This window comes from Silurus meridionalis, chromosome 10, assembly GCF_014805685.1.
Source record: "Silurus meridionalis isolate SWU-2019-XX chromosome 10, ASM1480568v1, whole genome shotgun sequence".
In the NCBI taxonomy this organism is placed as follows: Eukaryota; Metazoa; Chordata; class Actinopteri; order Siluriformes; family Siluridae; genus Silurus; species Silurus meridionalis.
In genome coordinates this window covers 16,300,234-16,320,940 of record NC_060893.1, presented here as the reverse complement: position 1 = coordinate 16,320,940, position 20,707 = coordinate 16,300,234, and the positions used below count along the sequence as shown (strand labels likewise).

General features: G+C 35.6%; 1 protein-coding gene across 1 annotated transcript in view; it reads right to left on the bottom strand.

The window, feature by feature from the left end:
• The window catches only part of trpc7b (transient receptor potential cation channel, subfamily C, member 7b), a 70,681-nt gene that overhangs the window by 25,760 nt on the left and 24,214 nt on the right, over positions 1-20,707 (bottom strand). Inside the window, exons 3-7 of the mRNA XM_046858617.1 lie at positions 16,814-16,996; positions 12,578-12,742; positions 11,032-11,248; positions 8,454-8,687; positions 5,945-6,209 (exon numbers count right to left, since the gene is read on the bottom strand). Of these exons, the coding sequence (XP_046714573.1) occupies positions 5,945-6,209; positions 8,454-8,687; positions 11,032-11,248; positions 12,578-12,742; positions 16,814-16,996 (1,064 nt within the window). The remainder of the gene's footprint in view (positions 1-5,944; positions 6,210-8,453; positions 8,688-11,031; positions 11,249-12,577; positions 12,743-16,813; positions 16,997-20,707) is intronic.

The following is a 20,707-nucleotide window of genomic DNA, read 5'->3' as shown; positions in this document are numbered from 1 at the left end:
CTCTCATACAGCTCCAGCTCCATGTCTTTTCCTTGGCTTTCGCCACGTCCCTCTTCACCTGCTGCCGCATCTCTTTGTACTCCTCCCTACTTTTCTCATCAATCTGTCTATCCCAATCCTGTGATCTTGTTACAGAGATTTATTTTATATTTGCATTTATTTCTCTGGGATTAAGAGACACAGAGAGATAGCTAAAGGTGACAGGAGTGGTTGGTAAAAGATAAGTGTAGCTCTAATAGAAACTAAATTAACTGACCTTTTGTAAACTATGTGTTGATTTTGCTTCACTTGTAATGGTCCTATGATAACTAAACTATTTGTCTTTTTATTCTTATCTAACTGCAGACTTTTACAGCTGTCTGCTTTTGTCAATATATTATATTGATTAGATAATGATGCCTCAGTCATTGAATTAGATCACTAACATTGTGTCCTATAATAGACTAAATAGTTCGATCCTGAGCTCTGGTTACTGTCTGTGTTGAGTTACTGTTTATGTTTGTGTGGGTTTGCCCTGGGTTTTCTGTTTTTCCTTTGATTGTATTTCCAAAAAGGTTTAAGTAGGTTTATGGGGCACTCTGTATTCACACTGGGTGGAAATTTGTGTGCATGGAGCATTCAGCATGTATTCCTGCATTATGGCCAGTGGTCTCTGAATAGGTTTCACACCCACCACCCAACTGTGGCCAGGATAAAGCTGAAGATAACTGAATAAATGAATGCTATCTGAAGTCATTCGAAGGGATAGAATAGCCAGAAATAATGGCACCATTGAGGTGCTCAGCAGACAAACTTGCAACCTAGCTAGTTATGTTGCTAATGAAATACCAGTACAGAGCTCACTGAGATGAGGATTGAACTATAAGTATCTGGAACTGCCTGACCAAAAATCAACTGTCAATATTTTTGTGACTATAATAGTGATTTTTTTTAGCCGAAGGCAGCTCATTAAAGCAGAGACGAGATAAAGCAGGGTTATGGGGTATGACATTATACCAGAAAGGGAAATATTTTCACAGAAAGTATTCAGAGATTTACTGATGTGATTTTTTTTTTAACTGACAAAGAAATGTACGTTTATTTTCATCATGTCAGTTTAAAATATAGTCAAAATGAAAGTCTTATTTATAACAATGAAATAGACATTAATAGTTATCCATTTAAAATGTATCTATTTTCAACATCAGGTCAGGTCTTATAAAAGACCAATAGTAGCTTAGGCCACTAGCACAGACCTCAATTCACAACAAAGAAGTACATGTATGAACATGCATCATGAGCATCATGAATACTGTGAAAGCTTATAAAAACATGATGAAGACCACATGCCAGAGTGATTTGCTTTTAGTCATTGCTCATTCCCCAGCTAATCTGCAGCAACGGGTGAATATTGATTTAACTGGTATATTGTGAGGTCATATTGGGGTCACCTGACTTTCCAAATTCTTTTCACAACATGTCTCTTTCTGGGTTGTTTTCTCTTCACTTAATGTTCTTTTCTCCATTTCACCCTATTGTCTTCTCTAGCACATCTCTCATAATTACTTCTCTGACAGATATCCCCTCCATTGTCATTTGTTTTCACCTATCTCTGTTCCTTCCTTCTGTTTTTCCATTTTCACTCTCTCGTTTAGGGGTTTGACTTGCCATCCATTCTTTCCTGGTAATTTTCTTTCTGCTCTTCTGGATTGCTTCGACTTTACCTATGATCTTTCCATTGTATCATCTGGCTGGTTAGCTTGAATTCATTTGTCCTTTCGGTTCTCACCTGGACAAGCTATCTATCATTACACAGGTATCAGGACGTGTGATGGACGACCCTCTCACTGTGCCATCGTGAGTGTTTGCGGGCTTGTCCTTCCAGCCATTTTTTGAGATTCCAATACTGGCTATCTCCTCCTCTTTTCTTAGACCCCCTACACAAAAAAGGCACACATACACACAGACCCAAGGGAGATCATTATCACTTCCACCTGCCCCCAAACACTAACACATACATGAGACATGACTGTAATACTGAGATTTTAAAGCAAACCCAGGGATCGGTTTAGATATTGGTAAATATCTAAAAAACACCCGGACTCTCTCTCTCTCTCTCTCTCTCTCTTTCTTTCACACACACACACACACACACACACACACACACACACACACACACACACACAGACATAATTCATACAACATATCAATGATATGATATATCGCATATATCAACAAACTAGTCATATTAAGAGGTTTCCTCTTAATTCGTATTAAGATGTCTAAAAGGTTTCCTTATGTTTTCTAAAATTAAAGTTATGGTTGGATTTGGTTGTAAGCAGAGTAGTAAGTAGCTTTAGTATCATCATCAATCGAGAAAATTTTATTGTACCAGTATCATATGAAAGCTATATATGTGTATGTGTGTTTGCTGAAAACAGCCTCATCAATAAGCAAACTGGCTGAGCCATACCTCCTGTCCATTTCAATAAACATTCTAAATAAATGTCATACTGCCCTCTGCTGCTTCTGTTCAAATCTTTACCGAAATGTTACAACATACAATTATTTATAATTAGCAATTCCTAACCAGTTGTATACACAAGAGAGAGAAAATAGTTTGTTAATGAATTGTCTCATGGATGTTAATGACAATCCATCCATGTCCATTTTGACCACAATCACCAATCCCTCTGAATATCACAACACCTTCTATTGCAACAGAAGCCAACCTCGGGTGAGGTGACACATCATTTCATGAGACAATTTTGCCCCATTTTCCAATTCCTTTCAGTGCAGCAGGCAGCAAAATAGATTTTAAAGCAAAACTTACAAGGACTTGATTTATAGCAGATAATTCATTCATCTATATTTGGAGTTGAATCATTGTGCACCACTGTGTGATTTATTAATGACGAAAATTGCTGAGAAAAGTTTGGTTTTACAAGTGATTCCTTTAGCTTTTTTTCTCAAAAGATGCAGCTTAGTTTAAAGTGTCCATCTCTGGTACTGTATACTCAGATTCTGGTGCAGTTTGGTGTCACACATCTAACAAAAATGGTGAGTCATGCTGTATCAGGTGTGTCAGGCAAGAAGATTTCACTACTCACTTAAGTCAAAATTATTTAAGGTGGTGTCAGACAATGTCTTGTTTCCACCCACATTTTGGATTTCATGGACAGGATATCAAAACACAGCTAAGGTCAGAAAAGGTGTCCAGTATGGAAAGCTAAAGGTAACATCCCTATTGCTTACAGATGATTTTGTTCTCTTGGTAGAATCCAAACTGGACCCGTGACACATACTTGAATGTTTCAATGCTAAGAGAAGCAGCTGGGAGTCAATCAGTGCATACAAATACTGGCTACTCTCCCAGAAAAGAGTGGGATGCTCTATTCAGGTGATGGGGGGATACTTTGCCTCTGGTCGAGCAGGTTATTATACTGATTGTTAATTATATTATATCTTTGTGGACTTTGAGGTCTAGCCTGAATTTTAGTCTAAAATTGGCAAAAGATAAACAAACAAGCCAAAAAAAAAAATTAATAAAAATACATACTACATTGCTACATAGTTAGCCCTTATTTTATAACCCCCCCCTGTAAGTGCAATATCTTGATGGATAGTTCTCTATTTCCAGACATCAATATTGTGTATGTTGATCTGATATTAGTAAACTGCTCATGCACCTCAATGTAGGAACGCCTCAAGCTAGAGTGAAATCTGATTATCAGATGCTCTTGCAAACCTGGAAAATTCTTCCACAAACAGGTCAAGGGAAAAAGATGCAGGAGAAGCTTTCACCAAAGCTTTTACAGTTTCACCCCTCTGGCATTAACATAAAATTTATCATGAGTGGGAGCTTCAAAAGCTGTCAACGTTACTTTTATCCCAGACGCTGTCAAGACTGGAGGTCAGCGCATGGCCGTTAACACTGTTCTATGTAACATACTTCACTGAATGAAATGTATCTCCTAAAATGTCTTTAAGAAAAAAAGGAAGTGGCTAAAATCTATGGCTCCTCTTGAGCTCTTCACTTAAACAGTCGAATGCTTCATTTCATCTCCTCTTTTAAACTTTACATCAGAAACTGTTAATAAAATGATAGAAAGAGACAGTAACCATGACTACATTAATGGGGTTTTAAGGACTGCTTGTCGGGCCAGCTGATTGGAGGGATTGCTGTGGATGGTGGAACAAGACTTTAATCAGCATGGTAATTTCACCTGAAGCGAACAAAACAGCCAGCAGCTAGACAAAACCGTAATTAGGATTAAATGTCCTGGCAAATGCATTCTCTCAATGGCTTTCAAAAGAACAGACAGAATTAGGAAGTTACTACAGAGATAGCCTAAGAATAATAAAGTATGTTATTTAGATAATGGGAGGAATGCAAGAGGGGATTTGAAAGGTTGCCTTCATTAAGTGGCAATCCAAATTTTGCGGTTTCTCTTAAAATAGTTGTGCAGGATGTAGAAATCACAGCTGGTACTAGGCTAAATACTTTAAGAAATAAAAAAAAATATCCATATCCTTAAATAATACAGAACCTATGTGGACATGAAGTGCAGCTTCAGTTTATGTCCATGACAAACAACAGAATGGTGATGTATATGAAATTATGATCTTTATTTATAGCATAGTTTTTGGTGCCAAACTACTGATCTGAGATTTTTGTGCGTAGAAGCTTCTAGAGTAGGAAGAATGGTGTAGTACATGGAACATAAAGGAATAAGAATGGACAATACATTAAACCCTGAGGCTGATAGACTTCAATAGCAAAAGAGTGAAAATACCTAGAAGCAATGAACAGATAACTGAAATACAGAAAAAATATGCTCATGCAAAATAGACTAAACAAGACTGGAAAAACCATCAATTGGTCTGGTGAAAATTTAGAAAACTTAAGACATCCTATCTGAGGGATGTGGATTCAATTCAATTGTAGTTGTTAGAGCAAAGCATAAATAAATAAATTAATAGTATACAATTGAATTAATTAATTAGTCCCTCTTATATACCTAATAGGCAAGACATAGGCAACAGTGGCAAGGAAAAACTTGGTGATACATTGAGGAAGAAACCTTGAGAGGAACCAGACATAAAAGGGAACCCATCCTAGCCCATGGCTACACCCAGCACCATAATGACCCATTTGACAAAAAAAGTCATCTGCATTAACTGTTTTCATGAACATAAAATAAAAAAATGAGTTCAGTGTAGTTCACTGGCCTCCCCAGTCACCAGATCTGACTTGTAGTCGAAACTTTAAAGTGTGGTATGAAGGAAGACCTGAATGGACCGGAATCTTAATTTCACTTGCTATAAAGAACTGAGGCTGTTCCCACTTCTTCTTTAGTAACCATATTGTCCTGGACCCCCAATCGTTTAAGGAATCAATGAGGTACCTTTTCTTTTTTTTTCAAAATATAAGTGATAATTCTGATCAAAATATATGCGACATGCATTTCCATATGTCTACATAAGATTAAAAATACTCTTCGATCCTATGTGGCTCTGTGGTTATCTAAAACACCTGTCCATTCCATAATTCTGGTATTGAATTGTTCGGTTTTTAGCATCATTTGAAACTAAATTCAATTGGATGAATTCATACAGAGCTTTCTTTCAAAACAACTTGGAAAAGATTATAACCAGGCAGATCCCTTGGGCTTTCAAACATATCTGCAGAGAGAATATCATTAATCTGTAGAGCAATACAGAGCAGTTCTCCTCAATAAGAGATGACAGCCATGAAGGACAGAGCAAGCAGAGGGCTGGAGGGAAAGTGAGAGCATGTAAGAGGGAGGAGATGGGCTTAATAATAAAATTCACCAATGAATTTGGCATCATAAATGCAAGTTTGCCAACAGCAAGACTTTAAAATTTCAACTCAAACACTTCACAATCAAATGTGTGTGTGTGTGTGTGTGTTATATCATGATTAACGAAATAAGGTGCTTACGTAGTAAAGGCAGGGTTGTACTTGGCTCCTAAGTAGTATGAGTACAGGTTGAACATGCCAATCATAAAGGCAACAAAGACCATGATGAAGATCACCATGAATTTAAAGATGTCTTTAACTGTGCGCCCCAGTGAGATCTGCAGTGGCCCGAAGCTTTCGTTGGCTGGAAGGATGTAGGCGATGCGCGAGAAACTCAGGACCACTGCAATCGCATACAAACCCTCTGAGATTATCTGAGGGTCAGATGGTCTCCACTTATTCCTGGCTGAGAGAGAGAGAAAGAGAGAGAGAGAAAGAAAATGGAAGAGAAAGAAGGCAAAATGCATATCTTTTAGCCATATTTATTCACAAGCACCCCAGTCACATAAATCTGACACATTATTATCTGGTAAAATATTACTCTCACAGATTCACTGCAGGATCAATAAAGTGCACTTATCCATCCATCTATTTAATTCAATCCATACTGAACTGCAGCTCAGGCTGGTGTATCTCCGTATTTGTTCTGAAAACCATCTTCAATTTAACTGTGTTACAGTTTCACTTAGAGAAATTTAAGATTTGAGATTAAATTCATGATAAATTACTGAGATATTTTACCTCTTAGATGGCCTACTGTACCATGAAATAGAAACATAAATCAGCCAGATTAAAGACAGTTATTCATACAACCAGGTAAGGTATAAGGCACTCAAGAACCCAAGCATGGCAGCTGGAATAATGCAGAGCCACATTCACTGTGCCACCAAACTGTTTTATGTTCTGCTTGTCTTTTAGATGATGGTTCACTAATGCAATAATCCATGTTATTACCAGTTTAGACCAGTAGATAGCAGCATTGATAACATCTCACACAGAAGGAAATAAAACAAACAGCGTCATGGTGGGAGACCTGTCATTTAAATCTCTGGGCAAAAACCATAGAATTTATTGTTGGGTATATTATCTTTTAAAAAATTAAAAGAACAAATGTACTTGCATGTTTACATTTGCTCATCTTTTTGGGGGGAAAAATACAGGGAAGTTCACTTATTTAAACTTTTTGTATGCAAAGGTATAGAATATTATTATTATAATATGTACTACAATTGTAATAAATATTAATACATATATGATCTTTTTTTATAATATAATGATATAAAGAGTGGGGATTTTTTTCCTGCATAAGATTAGTCATTATTTATTCAACAATCCCATCAAAAAGATGATAATAATCTCATTAATAGATCAAGGATTGGGATCTACAGTATTTGTGTAATTCTGGCTAGTTTCCTGTCTAAAGATTTTTTTATTGATTTGGACCATAAGGTGTGTACAATATTCTGCTGCTGTATGCACGGGGTTAAAGTCTAGAGCAATTCCATAAGCTGGATCTCATTGTAGCTGAATCTCATTGTATCTTATAAAGATGGTGGCCAAATTGCTACTCGACTTAAAACAGCCACACAAGAAATGGTACGAAATATTTCAAGGTTGTTTTAAAATGAAGGGGTGGTAGAGGTTAAGGCATTGGTCTGAAGAAGTTCAAATCCCAGCCACACCAAGCTACCACTCCAGGGCCCCTGAGCAAGGCCCTTAGCCCAATACCAAAACATACATAACACAGTTTTCCAGATCAAGCTCAAAAACAGATGTGAGACCTGAAGAAGAGGAAATCTATTTACTTCTGCCATGTAACTAAAGGCATATTAGGTTCCTTTGGCTAATGTCTTAAATCTATTTCAACCAAGTCCCTAGTTATGCTACAGTAGTGTTCTTGAATCTGATTGTTCATACAGTGTTATTTTTCTTTTTTCTTTTCTTTTTAAATAACAACAGTTCTGACAAAAGACTCGGTTACAGTGCAAGCCACAGAATTATATTAATGTGTTCATGTAATAAAGTTATCATTCATGTAACAACTATTTTACTGTGATGCACCTGAATATTGAATTTAAAATGAAAGGTTTATTTGGCATTTATAGAACTATTTATTATCTTTAGCTTTTTGTACCAGTCAATACATTTTCTAACAAGGAACTCAGTAATATGACAATCTACATTTTATATATTTATTTGCTTACAGAAAGAGAGTTTGTGAGCAGATTATACCTGCTAGAATGAAAGTAATAACAGAAACTGAGCTTTAAGAAATGTAATTACTGTATAAGCAGATCAAAGTGTCATTTGTTCATTTTAATTGTTATAATTGTAATCTTGAGCTCAGTTAATAGCTGTACATATTCAGTAGTGCAAAATAAGGAATCACAAATCAAGATAATATGATAAATTATTCTCTTGTACTTGGTGATCTGGTTAAACACACAGTAATTAGGAAATACACAGTACACATGTTTGCAGTACAATATTTGAACAGCTGCAGCCCGGAAATTAGTGTAACTTTCAATATGTCTCAAGGCCTCAGGATCTTGTAATTGCCCTATAAAAATCCACTTTCAAAATTAAGAGCAATTTTACAAATATCCCCCCACAGTTAATTTGAATCTCTTATGTAGAGTTGTGCTCTCACCATATGTGAAGTAGGCGATGTCAGCAGGCAGTGAGGCGTTGCTGATGTCATGATTGGGCACATGAAGATCTATGTAAAGTTGTGCTTTAGACGCTTTTAGGAAAGCCATGAAGCGAGCGGTGAAGGAGGCGACAAAAATGGACAACATGCCGAAGTCCAGAACATTCCAGAGATGCATGACGTACTCACGTGGACCATCAGACCAAATTTCTTTACACTCTGACCAAATCATACCTGAGAGCGAGAGAGAGAGAGAGAGAGAGAGAGAGTGAGAGAGAGAGAGAGAGTGAGAGAGAGAGAGAGAGAGAGTGAGAGAGAGAGAGAGAGAGAGTGAGCGTGAGAGTGAGAGAGTGAGAGAGAGAGAGAGAGTGAGAGCGAGAGAGAGAGAGAGAGAGTGAGAGAGAGAGAGAGAGAGAGAGAGAGAGAGAGAGAGAGAGAGAGCACAAGAGAAAAAAAAAGCATTGTACAGATAGATTTAGGTTCCCCAAAGCATAAATTACAAATATATTCTCAAAGTTACAACACTGGTCCACAAAGTCAACATATCACTTTTAGTATTGTTAAAAGCAGCGAATAAGAGATGCACAACACTGCCACCTGTAAACAATAAAAAAAAAAAAACCAGACACACACAGGGGTTCTGAAAATAGATTATTGAAATGCATCTCTAATCAGCCTCATCTCTCCTATAATTACTGCAGCAGACAGATAATGTGCCACAATGAGAATCAAACACACACCCCTAGAGATACACACTGAGCATGCACACAACTCATATTCTCTGAGAGATTGCCTTAGAAAGATGAAATGGTTTATAACTGACAACACGTGCGGGGTAAAATTGGGATTTAAAAAGCATGTGAACATTAGATGAGCTGCAGAGTAACTGATAGGAATGTAAATGTTAATAATGCTTCTACCAATCTCAAGATTAAATCACTTTGTTTAACCTACTTTGTGTTCACTGTCTAAAATTTTATTCTTAATTAATAATAGTACTTTTTTCAGCATTTCTGTATCTTGTTTAGTTGACCAACTTGACATGTTTCCTGTGCTCCACTTCTACACTAACATACTAGGCACATATTTTATTCAACATTCAGTGAATTAAAATATCAAATATTGCAAGTCCATGGATGCAACTCTCATAGAACTTTGTTGATAAATGTCTTCAATGGGATTCTATAGCATATTCGATTTCACACGTTTTGATATCCTATTTTTATGGTCCAAATAGGGCTGAATCAATGCTCATTCTGCTCATCCTCAGATATGAAGATTTGATAGCTTTTCACTACAATACACATATTGGACACAATAAATATGTGATTACTCTGCATTAGATAAGAGATTTGGAAAGTTCCTGTCTGCTTTATTATCACCGCACAGAATGCTCCAAGCACAAGATGTCCTTGGGGTAGAAGAGATACGTGTTGGGTGCAGATTCAATTAAGAGAAAAGATAATACCTTCTGTCCCCATTTTTCACTGTTGTAAAAAAGAACAAACAACTAATTCTAAGTAATGCCTGTTGTAGTTCCTTATACTAGAAGAGTTGTGTCTATTTGTTTATGATTTGGGTTCAGCGGCACTATTTTTTATTTAAAAGATCATTTTATGGCCATTTCTGGCCATTTTTATGGCATGTTTGTCGCAGCCAAACACGTGCATCTATATCAAAGATTTGCTCAGGTTTTCCCCATATTTTGCTGCTATTTATGCTCTACATGTCTCTGAGTCTATGGTATGATTCTATTTAAGATAATAAAACCAAGACCCCAGTGTGAAACAAAACACAGTTTAAATTGGTGGTTAAGCATTAACTTTCACAATTGAGTCGTACTATTTGCTAATCTGGAAATATTTTCACTTTGATTGTGCATTATTTACAAATAAGTTCCTTTTTTAATGAGAAACAGTGACCTTAATAAACTAACAATATTTGCAAGATGTACTCTAATGTACATATATTTGGTCACAATAACATTTAAAGCTTAATTTTCATATAGTGCAAAATACTGTAAATAAAGCTGTTTAAGAGAGGTTATAGCTTCTCCTGGCCACCTTCTTATTCTGTGCAAATTAGCAAGAATCAGGAATTTGCTGCCTGATGGGAAGCAAACACAGAGTAGCTGTTAATTGCTACTGTCATTAGCACTAACCATTGCCTCAACAGATATCTGTTTAATAGTGGGCCCAAGAAACAGAACCAGTGTTTCTTACTATACACTAACCAATAAATTGTGGTGTAAATGTTACTTAATATAATCCATTACAGTTCATTGACAGGGTCCATTAAAACTTAATGAAAGCATTCTTATATCTAATCAAATAAAATAAAAGTCTTGACTCTTGACTAAAAGAACTACCACTGACCATTCACATAGAGGCCAAACAAGTCTTGCTGAAGTGGATAACAGCAGCTCTGTGGCAGCTAATGTTTCAAAATTGCAAAATCTTCCTTCTCATCATTAGGACAGAACATAAACCACTCACCTCTTCTACAGTAAATAAAAATGACCAACTCTACACCATACATCCCAAATCCCCATATTCTCCTGACATGCATTACTGCTTACCCAGCACCCATTTCATGATGAGGAGTTCTGTCCAGGAGAACTGAGTGGTTTTGACCCTGAACACCTGCCGTGGATGATCTGTGATGGTCTCATTGGGGAGATTCTTCACTCCCTCAAAGCGATCTGAAGCGTTCAGCACCAGCAGGCCCAAAAAGATGGTGAAAGAGACAGCATGAGCCACAAACTTCATAAAGGGACTACGAAGAATCTGACCCAGCTGGAAGAAAAGGAATACAAAAAAAAGGATTAAAAAGAAGAAGAAAACAAAAGAATACACACATGCAATAATATTCAGTGGGCAATAAAAATCATAACTCAGGATCAGATGATGTTTACTATGTAAAAAGGAACAGTTAAATTGATTAAAATGTGCCTTCAGAGTGCCTACACTATACACATTATCAATATTGTCAAAATAGAACCCCCCCCACCCCACATACACTAATTGATCAGTTTATCTATAGATGCTTTCTGATGTGTACAGAAATCAGTGTGAAGTGTATGTGTTTGTCGTCCTTCTATCCCACCTTATTCTTAGATAGCAGAAAGTCAACAACACTGAATCTCTTGCTACAGTTTCTCTCACCAAGTTTAGCACAGAAAATGATATACATTATTTTCTTTGTGATCTGTCTGCTCTATGTTTTTTCGCACACCCCTGTAAAGCGCTTCTTTTTCCCCTGTACATATTTATTACCCAAACATTGTTGTCTTTCACTGAAGGTTTGTCAGATGGGGACAAAGGACTTGTTTTAATGAGAAGTAATTATAGACAAACACACACTCAGAGCTCATAAAAACACATACAAATCCCACAATATAATTTGATGTCTGTTGCTCCTTTATGTATACAGTATCGTCAGCACTAGACTATATGTTTTTATGGTGTAAATGTATATTAAACATTATGTTATTTAGAATGGATATTTTTTGTGGCCCATAGAATAAGCTGTCTACAAACTAAATTTGGCAGTTTTCTCCTGAGAAGAGATTTTCATTTCTGGAACACACTCTATAAGACCAAAGAAGTAAAAAAAACCCTAAAGGAACAACTCATCATAATTAAAAAAATGTCTCAACATGTAATATGATAAAAAAAACAGCTATTAAGAACATTACCGTATTGGAGGCTGGCAAAATTTTGCTTATAGTCTCTATAAAAACAGTGAAAACTGGCACATTCAAAAACATCAATCTATCTAACGACCGATCTAAATATCTATACGCATAAATGGAAAAACACTGACAAACAGCTGTGGTACAAGAGTAATAAAACACTATTATGCCTCATCAAAATAACCCCACATTAGCATGGCCACACATGTTTCATCCGTTTATATTAATTATTGCATAGTTTCTTTATATCTTTCATATTTCTATACATATAAAGTAGCACCTGGACACCCAATACCACAATAGGCTCAGTACAAACTCAACTGGATTATAACTAAATCTGATCATGGCACATAGAGGGTGTGTGTGTGTGTGTGTGTGTGTGTGTGTGTGTGTGTGTGTGTGTGTATGTGTGGAATACTACTGTTTTTACCTTGCTGCATGGTATGATCCAGTATGCAATGGCGAGGAAAGGAAGTCCTACAGTTACCCCTAGCACAGTGAGACACTTCACCCCTATAGACTGCTGCCTCAGGTCAGCCAGATTCTCATACCAGATAGTCAACAGCTGCTGCTGACAGTTTGGATGGGCAACAAACTACAGAGAGAAAGAGATTGATAAAAAGAAAGATACATAGAGAGAGAGAGAGAGAGAGAGAGAGAGAGAGAGAGAGAGAGAGAGAGAGAGAGAGAGAGAGAAAGTGAGAGAGAGAGAGAGACAGATAGACAGATAGACAAAGAGGATGAGGAACATTGACAAAAAAATAAATAAAGGTACTTAAGAGGGATTATAATAATGCATTTGCAATATGTATAGACAGATTTGATTCAGAGAGAAAAGCTCCATAATTTTTCAGTTTTTTATCAAAATCACATCCTAATGGTAGCACAAACAGGTCTATAAATACTAAATAGCTTAAATAATATTAGAGAGGAGTAAGCACAAAACACTGTGCATAAAGGTATGTAACATATTTGTTCATATATTCGTCTCATTTAAGGGTTTATTGAAAATGTAGGCTCATGCCACCTGGTTCAAAATGATCCCGCTGTAAAATGAACTGCTCCCTTAATATTAATTTGTTTACAAACTAAACTTTCCTGCAAACCTACAGGTTGAAACTTTCTCCAATGTAAAAAATAATACCGTTAATCTGGGCAGTGCAATTGGTTTATAGCTTTGAATTATAAGTAATTTGAAACTGCAAATTGCCTCTGTGCTAGTCTGTTATAAGACAAAGGAATTGAATTCTAACGCTGCATACCAATGTCTGAAATCCCTCTTTCTTTCTGGACAGGAACTCAATAGGCACTACATTTTCAAAGAAACAAGCCCTAAAAAACCACTAAGCTTTACACACTTTAAAAAACGTATCTTTCCAATGCTTGTTATTATAACACAGAGCCTTCAACCTTAACCCTTTAAGTCATTACATTTAAATGGATTATACACATGTACATACTGAAGATACATACAATATTTTTTTTATAGCAAACCAATATGTGTGAATGAAGTCAAAATTCATTATTAATCAGTAGCAATTATTAAAAATGTAAAACTGACATAAAAGTACAATCTCTTTAGACTAGTGCTTAGTAGGACAGCATTGCACTTCAGAAAAGCTGTGATAAATTTCTTCTAGCTTTGTCTGTATTGTGAAACAGCTCCACAAATTCAGTTCAGTTCACAACTCAGTAGGATAACTTTCTGAACTTTGACTTGGCCACATTTTCCTATTAGACCACTCCTGTGTTGCTTTGAACCTTTTTTCTGAAATCACTGTTCTGTTAAAAAGTAAATTTTTTAACAAGCTAATGTAGATGATCTTGTCATAGCTTTTGCATTTTGGCCAATCCATTATCCCTTCAATTTAGGAAAGTTGTTCAAAACCCGAAGATGATAAACGTCCCTAGAATAGGATGCTACAACCACTCCCAAGTTTCACTGTAGAGATAGTAATAATTGAGGTTTGGCCGGCATTATGTTTGTGCCACACATACCACGTTGTTATTTGCCCAAATCTTGATTTTAACCTCATCACACTTCTTCCTAGCCACTCTTCCAAACACTTATCCAAATCTCTTAAAATGTTTGTCTGGTGCACCTTCATGACACTCCTGGTCATTGTACACTGTACCACCTTTAGAGACGTTTAGCCTCACTGTGGCTTTGCTCACCAATTTCCGCTGTAGCTCATTTGGTGCTGAGTTTTGAGGGAATGTCATGTTTATGTAAGGCTTGGGTGGTGCTTATTTGGTACAACCTCATATATATTGCAAATTTACACTTTATTCCTGAGTTTTACAATTCTATTAACTTATCTCTAACTTACTTAGAATTTTCCTTTGTTTCACTTTTAGTAATTTCCTGAAGACTGACAGGTAATGACAGGTGGGTTTTCTTTAAGAAATAGAAGCTGTTATAATATATGCATGGGCGACAGCCAATTACAAGTCATTTGTGTCCTCATAAAGACAATGGCTTTCATCTGAAGCTGCCGGAACTTTAGGGGGTTTGAATACTTAAATGAAACCGACGTTTTCCTTTTTTTTTTTCTTTTTTTTTTCTTATATTCTTTGAAATACTTAGTGAGCAATAATTAATTTTGACTTAGATAATTCACTATAAGGGAATGTGTATATTATATTCAATACATTCCAGGAAGGTTGAATACTTTAGCAAGCTGGTGCATGAATTATTTATGAACAATGGGATATAGATTATTTAAACATCACGGCTGCACAGCAGATGAAGGCTGTTTATTGTCTTGTTTCTCTGGACTATGGGCTGCCAGCTGGTGGACTGCAAAACCAAGTATTTTAGCAGACTGAATCTACTTAAAAAATATATTGTAGCAGATCTAATAAATATACAAATAAAGCTGGCTTTTAGCAACTCCAGTGTTGTATGCATGAACCATCAAAGTTCAGTAGGAGAAAGTTATGATTGTTGTTTGTCTAATCAAATGCATTTGTGTAAATGCATGTATATTAAAGATTGTACTTAAGTCAGAAATGTTATTATTCGAATGCAAAAATTCAGGCTAATAGACACTGTGATTGTAAATTGACCTTCTTAACATATAAACCCACACCTGGCTGCCTCAGTAACAGTGTGAGCTTGTATTGTGTAGCTTTTCTCAATATCTTTACTCTCTTTAAATGGGTATTAGCATTCACATCACACACAATGTGCAGAGGGAACTCCTAGCATTAATATTTGACAGTAGACTGGTGGATTTTTCTTACTTTGTATAGTGTGTAGTGTGTGTGTGTGTGTGTGTGTGTGTGTGTGTGTGTGTGTGTTTTAGCTTGACATTTAAACCTAGTTAAAAGTATAGGACGGATGAAAATGAAACATTAGTATTTGCAAACTCTAAAATAAAACCTGACATTAACAATATCTCTTGTGGTCATAGAAAGAAAGTCTTTACGGTGGTCATGCGTCTGCATCTCATCAGTGTTAAGCAACTGGCATTGTGATTCAGGTGCACAAACAAGCATATGACTTGGTGCAGTTGCTGATGGGGTGTGCAAACTTTTGGCATAACCATGATAAACGTCTACTGTCTCTTATAATGTATTAGTAAAAATGACATGTTTTATTCTAATACGTATTACTTACAATCTTAACATAATTTCCTCGAACTGATTTACAATAATAAACTCTTTCCTATTAGAACATTTCTATTACATTCTATTTCTAATAATAGTTCTAGTGCCAATATTAATACTAATACAGACACTTGTGAAACATTTTCAAATCATATTTAGACAAACAATAATAAGATTTTTAAGATAATTCTGTTTAACAATTCCACATTCATTTTGTTTAATAATGTGGACTCTTGCTCTAACTCCATATTGGGTAAGTTACTGATATGCAAATATCTACTCTTTGAAGTAAAATATTTGCTATGTGTATTGCATTTTTGCAGATGAGATGTCAAATTTTGTTTGCGTAAATAATTATTTCATAATTTATCTAACAGCTTTCCAATGCTGAGTCTGTTCATATATATAAGGTATGGCGGTAAATGTCCAAACAATTAAGATCCTTCTATTGTTATTGTTATTAATAAGAGCAAAGCTGTATTCTACTAAAGTTGTTACTATTGAGGTGGTCAGTGGAATGAATATATTAAAATGCTTCCACTTTGTTCAATACACAATTAACAGAATTAGATGTCTTTAGCTCTGACATTACTAATTACGTCTTAGAATAATGATTGTTGTTTAAGCTCTTTTACTTTAACAATATACAATATATAAACAATAATATCAAATACACCAGTAAAGTTCTACATAGAACCTTTCCAGGTTCCTCCAGCTGTTAAAGTGTGTACATCAACTGCCTATCAATTAATATATATATATATATATATATATATATATATATATATATATACTGTATATATTTTAGATTTTTAGTTTTTTTTTGTTAATGCTCCACACATTATGATTTTGTAATACAGTGTTGGTTCTTAGATTTTCTTATTTCAGGCTTTACACTCATTTGTTGTTTTGATAAATCTCTGTCTATGGATCTACATATTCCTGTTCGGTTACACTAGCCCAAGGAGAGAGCGCATTTTTATTAAACTACACCTGCAAAAAACTCTTTTTAGATTTTTTAGCTTTTTAGATATTATCGATGTGTGACAGTGACCTTTTTAACTTCATATTTGATGGCAAGTTTGATGCGACTGAGGCAGGGCCGCTGTTGATCTGGAGGTGGCTTCTGGTCCACATCACCATTCAGAATGGCCTCCACCTCCTCTGTATCCCGGCACAGGTCCAACACCCCCACCACAAAGTCCTTACACTGCATTGACAGTTTACGGTAATCATTCTGTAAAAAAGTAGAAACAAAGAGAAGAGAAAAAGACAAAGAGCCTTTAGATTTGACTGTAATGAGAAAGGTAAAAGTCATTTAGTTTCACACAAACACTAGTAGTTTCAATTGTAATGTATCTTTTTCCATTTGAATCAATCGTTATCTTCTTCCTGCTACTTGAATTCAAGCATTTCGCAACATATGGAAAGGATTTTCATCATGCAGTGTTTACTATTCATCTGCCTCACAGAAAAAGAATTGCACTGGTCTAGTATAATCCATCTCTTTGGTAGTGTGGAGAGAATATCCAAGCCGTGGCATGTTTATCTATAATATGTTGCTACATTCCCTTGCAGCAGTGCAGTTGAACAAAAGGTGAAAAAGTTTCCTGAGTGCCTCATTACACAAGCTCACCCATCTCATTACAGTTCTCTGCACATTCTTCTTTTTTTATAAAGTATCCCATAATGAGCTTGCAGAGTCATTACATTTCTCACACTCATATGTACCTAAAATAAAGAGAAATGTCACAATCTTGACTGATGACCAGCACTGAAAACAAATTTATGTAGTCAGGAGACAGAGAGAAAGAGCATGGTTGCTGACACTTTGTCCTTGACTTAGAATGGACTTCTCTACAGAAATAATAATAGGAATGCAGCCTGTATGAATTATAGAGATATAATCGGTTGAAATAATACTCTTTATTGCTATAGAAGTAATTGAATAGGATATAAATGCTTTTATACTGATGGAGATATGCCCCGGGTTTTGGATGTGCTGGTGATATTACAATTTTTTCAGAAGCCTTGAGTTTTATTTCTTTGTGTTGGTGAACTGATCATACATATCATTTAAACACACACATCAAACATTAAAATAAACAACAAATATACTAATATACTGTGGTTAAAGGTTTCTGAAACTTACTGTGAACAGGGATTATTAAAATAGACATATCATAATTATGAAACTAGCATTTATACATCTGGGATTTTTATTGTGATTAGTTCCAATCAGCACCTAAGTGTAATAATGCATTTGGCATTGCTTTACAGTCAGCCCACATCATTTATTTAAACATAATCTAAAGTGTAGCTGGAATACAACTGGAGTAATTTTCACACCTGGTTTGGACAGTGGGAACAAATCGAAAAAACATCAAAGAAACCCACTCAAAGCACAAAGAGTATGCAAAACGTCACACAGACAGTAACCCAAGCTCAAGATTAGAAGAAACACAACAGAGCTGTGAGGGAGTGATACGACACCACCAAGTCCAAATCATCTCCTTCAAATGTTTCACTTCTAAACATCTCTGTACTGAATTTGATGGAAAGTTTTGCATCTAAATATTCTAAGCAATTCTAAGCAATAATTCACTTCAGAAAGAAGAATTCACTTCAGGAAACATATTTTCTATTTTCTAAATTGTCTCATAGGTTGTCAAGCGGAAAGAAAATGAAACAGGATATGACACTGCATAGAGATTGTCGCTGCAGCTCTTCCAGCCAAACTAACATTGATTTTCAACAAAAACAATGCCAACTACTGCTGATGGGAAAAGAGAAACTAAAACGCAAAGCTTTGAGAAAAATATTTATATTAAAAGAATTGCATTGCACCCAATTTCTAAGAGTTTTTAATATGCTGTAATCAAATATATTTGTATTTATTAACTTTTCTCCTGACAGCAATGGTTTGCATGTTTATGTTTTTGACAGCTGTACTAATACTGAACTAATCAACAGAATTATTAAACACTGAAAAAAGCTGTACTGAACATTACCTCAGCATTATAGCCTACAAACATCTGCACTGGTGCCAGGTGATATCGGTCAACCTTTATGAAAATTGCCCCACAGTTTAAAAGATGCATATAGCAGTTTTAGATGGGCTTCAGGAGGTGTGTACAGGGATAAGACATACTGCTTATATGCAAACTATTCCAACTTCCTGGTTGATAGATTATGCAGAGTTCATGGCAGAGCAGTACTATAGGAATTAATGAAATGGCCTTGCATGAACCTGTCCTGCACCTACTCATCATTATGGTGGCTGTTGGTGACAGCTGACTCCTTTAAAACAATCCCTGCCACCCTAATTGCCTTCCTAATTATTAATACAAAACACAATGTGGGGTCCCAAAGTCAGACCACCCTGAAAGTCATCTTGAAAAGAATTTATAATTTTTTTAAAAACATATTGATAAATTTGTAACAATATTTACAAAATTTGCCATTTGTAAGATTTGTAGAAAATTTTTAAATAATGAAACAATATAAAGGCTTTCACTGGTGATATCAGACTATTGGTCCTGACTGACCTGACTGAAAATTTATTTCAACTTGAATGCTAATGTAAATCGACATTTACTACATAATTTTAATATAACATTACAATATATTTGACAGTATGTGGTATACATACTATACACTATGCACTTTCCTTTACAGAGACAAGCTGCACAATTATTACACCATTATACATTATGGTATAGAAAGTAGTAGTGTGAGGCTTAAAAGCATCATTATAGACTTAAATAGGCAAAGTGAACTTCTGAAGCTTTCTTTAATTACAACACTAAAGAAATGTGTTTGTTCTACAAGTGTTGTGTATCTAATGGCATGCTATAAACATGCATGGTGTAAACTGGCCATTAATATACAGTATAATGTAGTGTGAAATGCATCATTCAGTGTAACAACCTGTAAAATGATACAATACATACACATTCAGCACTCTGCCCAACACAGGCAGCCTACAATGAAGCTAGGGTTATGCTGATACACACACACACACACACACACACACACACACACACACACACACACACACACACACACACCCCTAAGCCTTATATCTAGCATTCACTCACACATATAGGCTCTCCTTTTTCTATCTGTGCTGCAGCACTTTATTAGAGATTAAAGAGCATGCTCATTGTGGGTTATGTCTGAGGTGCCAGTATTGTTAACAAAAAAATCCTTGCAGGCAGAAAAAGAAGCGCTCTAGTCTAAAGTATGTCGATAGATAACTCCAAGATAAAGCAAAAAAATATATATTAAAGACAAATTGAGAGAAATTATATTTAATTACAATTTGCAAGAAAAGTTTAGATTTATAATCAAGCTTTAATGTGTCTGTTTACCTTAGGTTATGAAATTAACACTCAAATCTAGGTTAAATTAGCAAATTAGTAAGATGTCTACACACTGTTGAACATATTTGTAGAAATTTACACAGTCTTAACACAATATACAAATTAGTCTTTACATAAATGAATTATTGAAAGGAGGAAAGACTTCAATAGCATGCAGACAAACATTCTGTGTGATACCAAGGAATAGCACAGTATTTTTATGAACCAGCGATAAACATACTGTGCAACTAATTTCACAAAGGTTGTAGTTGTAATGATAGCCAGCTAATTTCTCCCCTCAGTGTCCTCCAAAATCTGTAGCTCACCAAATAGCAAAGCAAAGGTCAAAGGTGAGTGATGTTAAAGGTGAGTGAGTGATGATTAGTGACAGCTTCATTATTTTTGCAGACCACAGAGAGACCACAGACTTGTTTTCTATTGACTCACAAGACAGTAATGTCAGGATGAGGTGAAAGTAAATGCATAAATATCTTTTACACCCTGTGTCATTTCCTTCTTGGTCAATAGGCATTTTGCTTTATTTAGGAAAAAAATGTATACCTTTGTATTGTACTATCATAAGG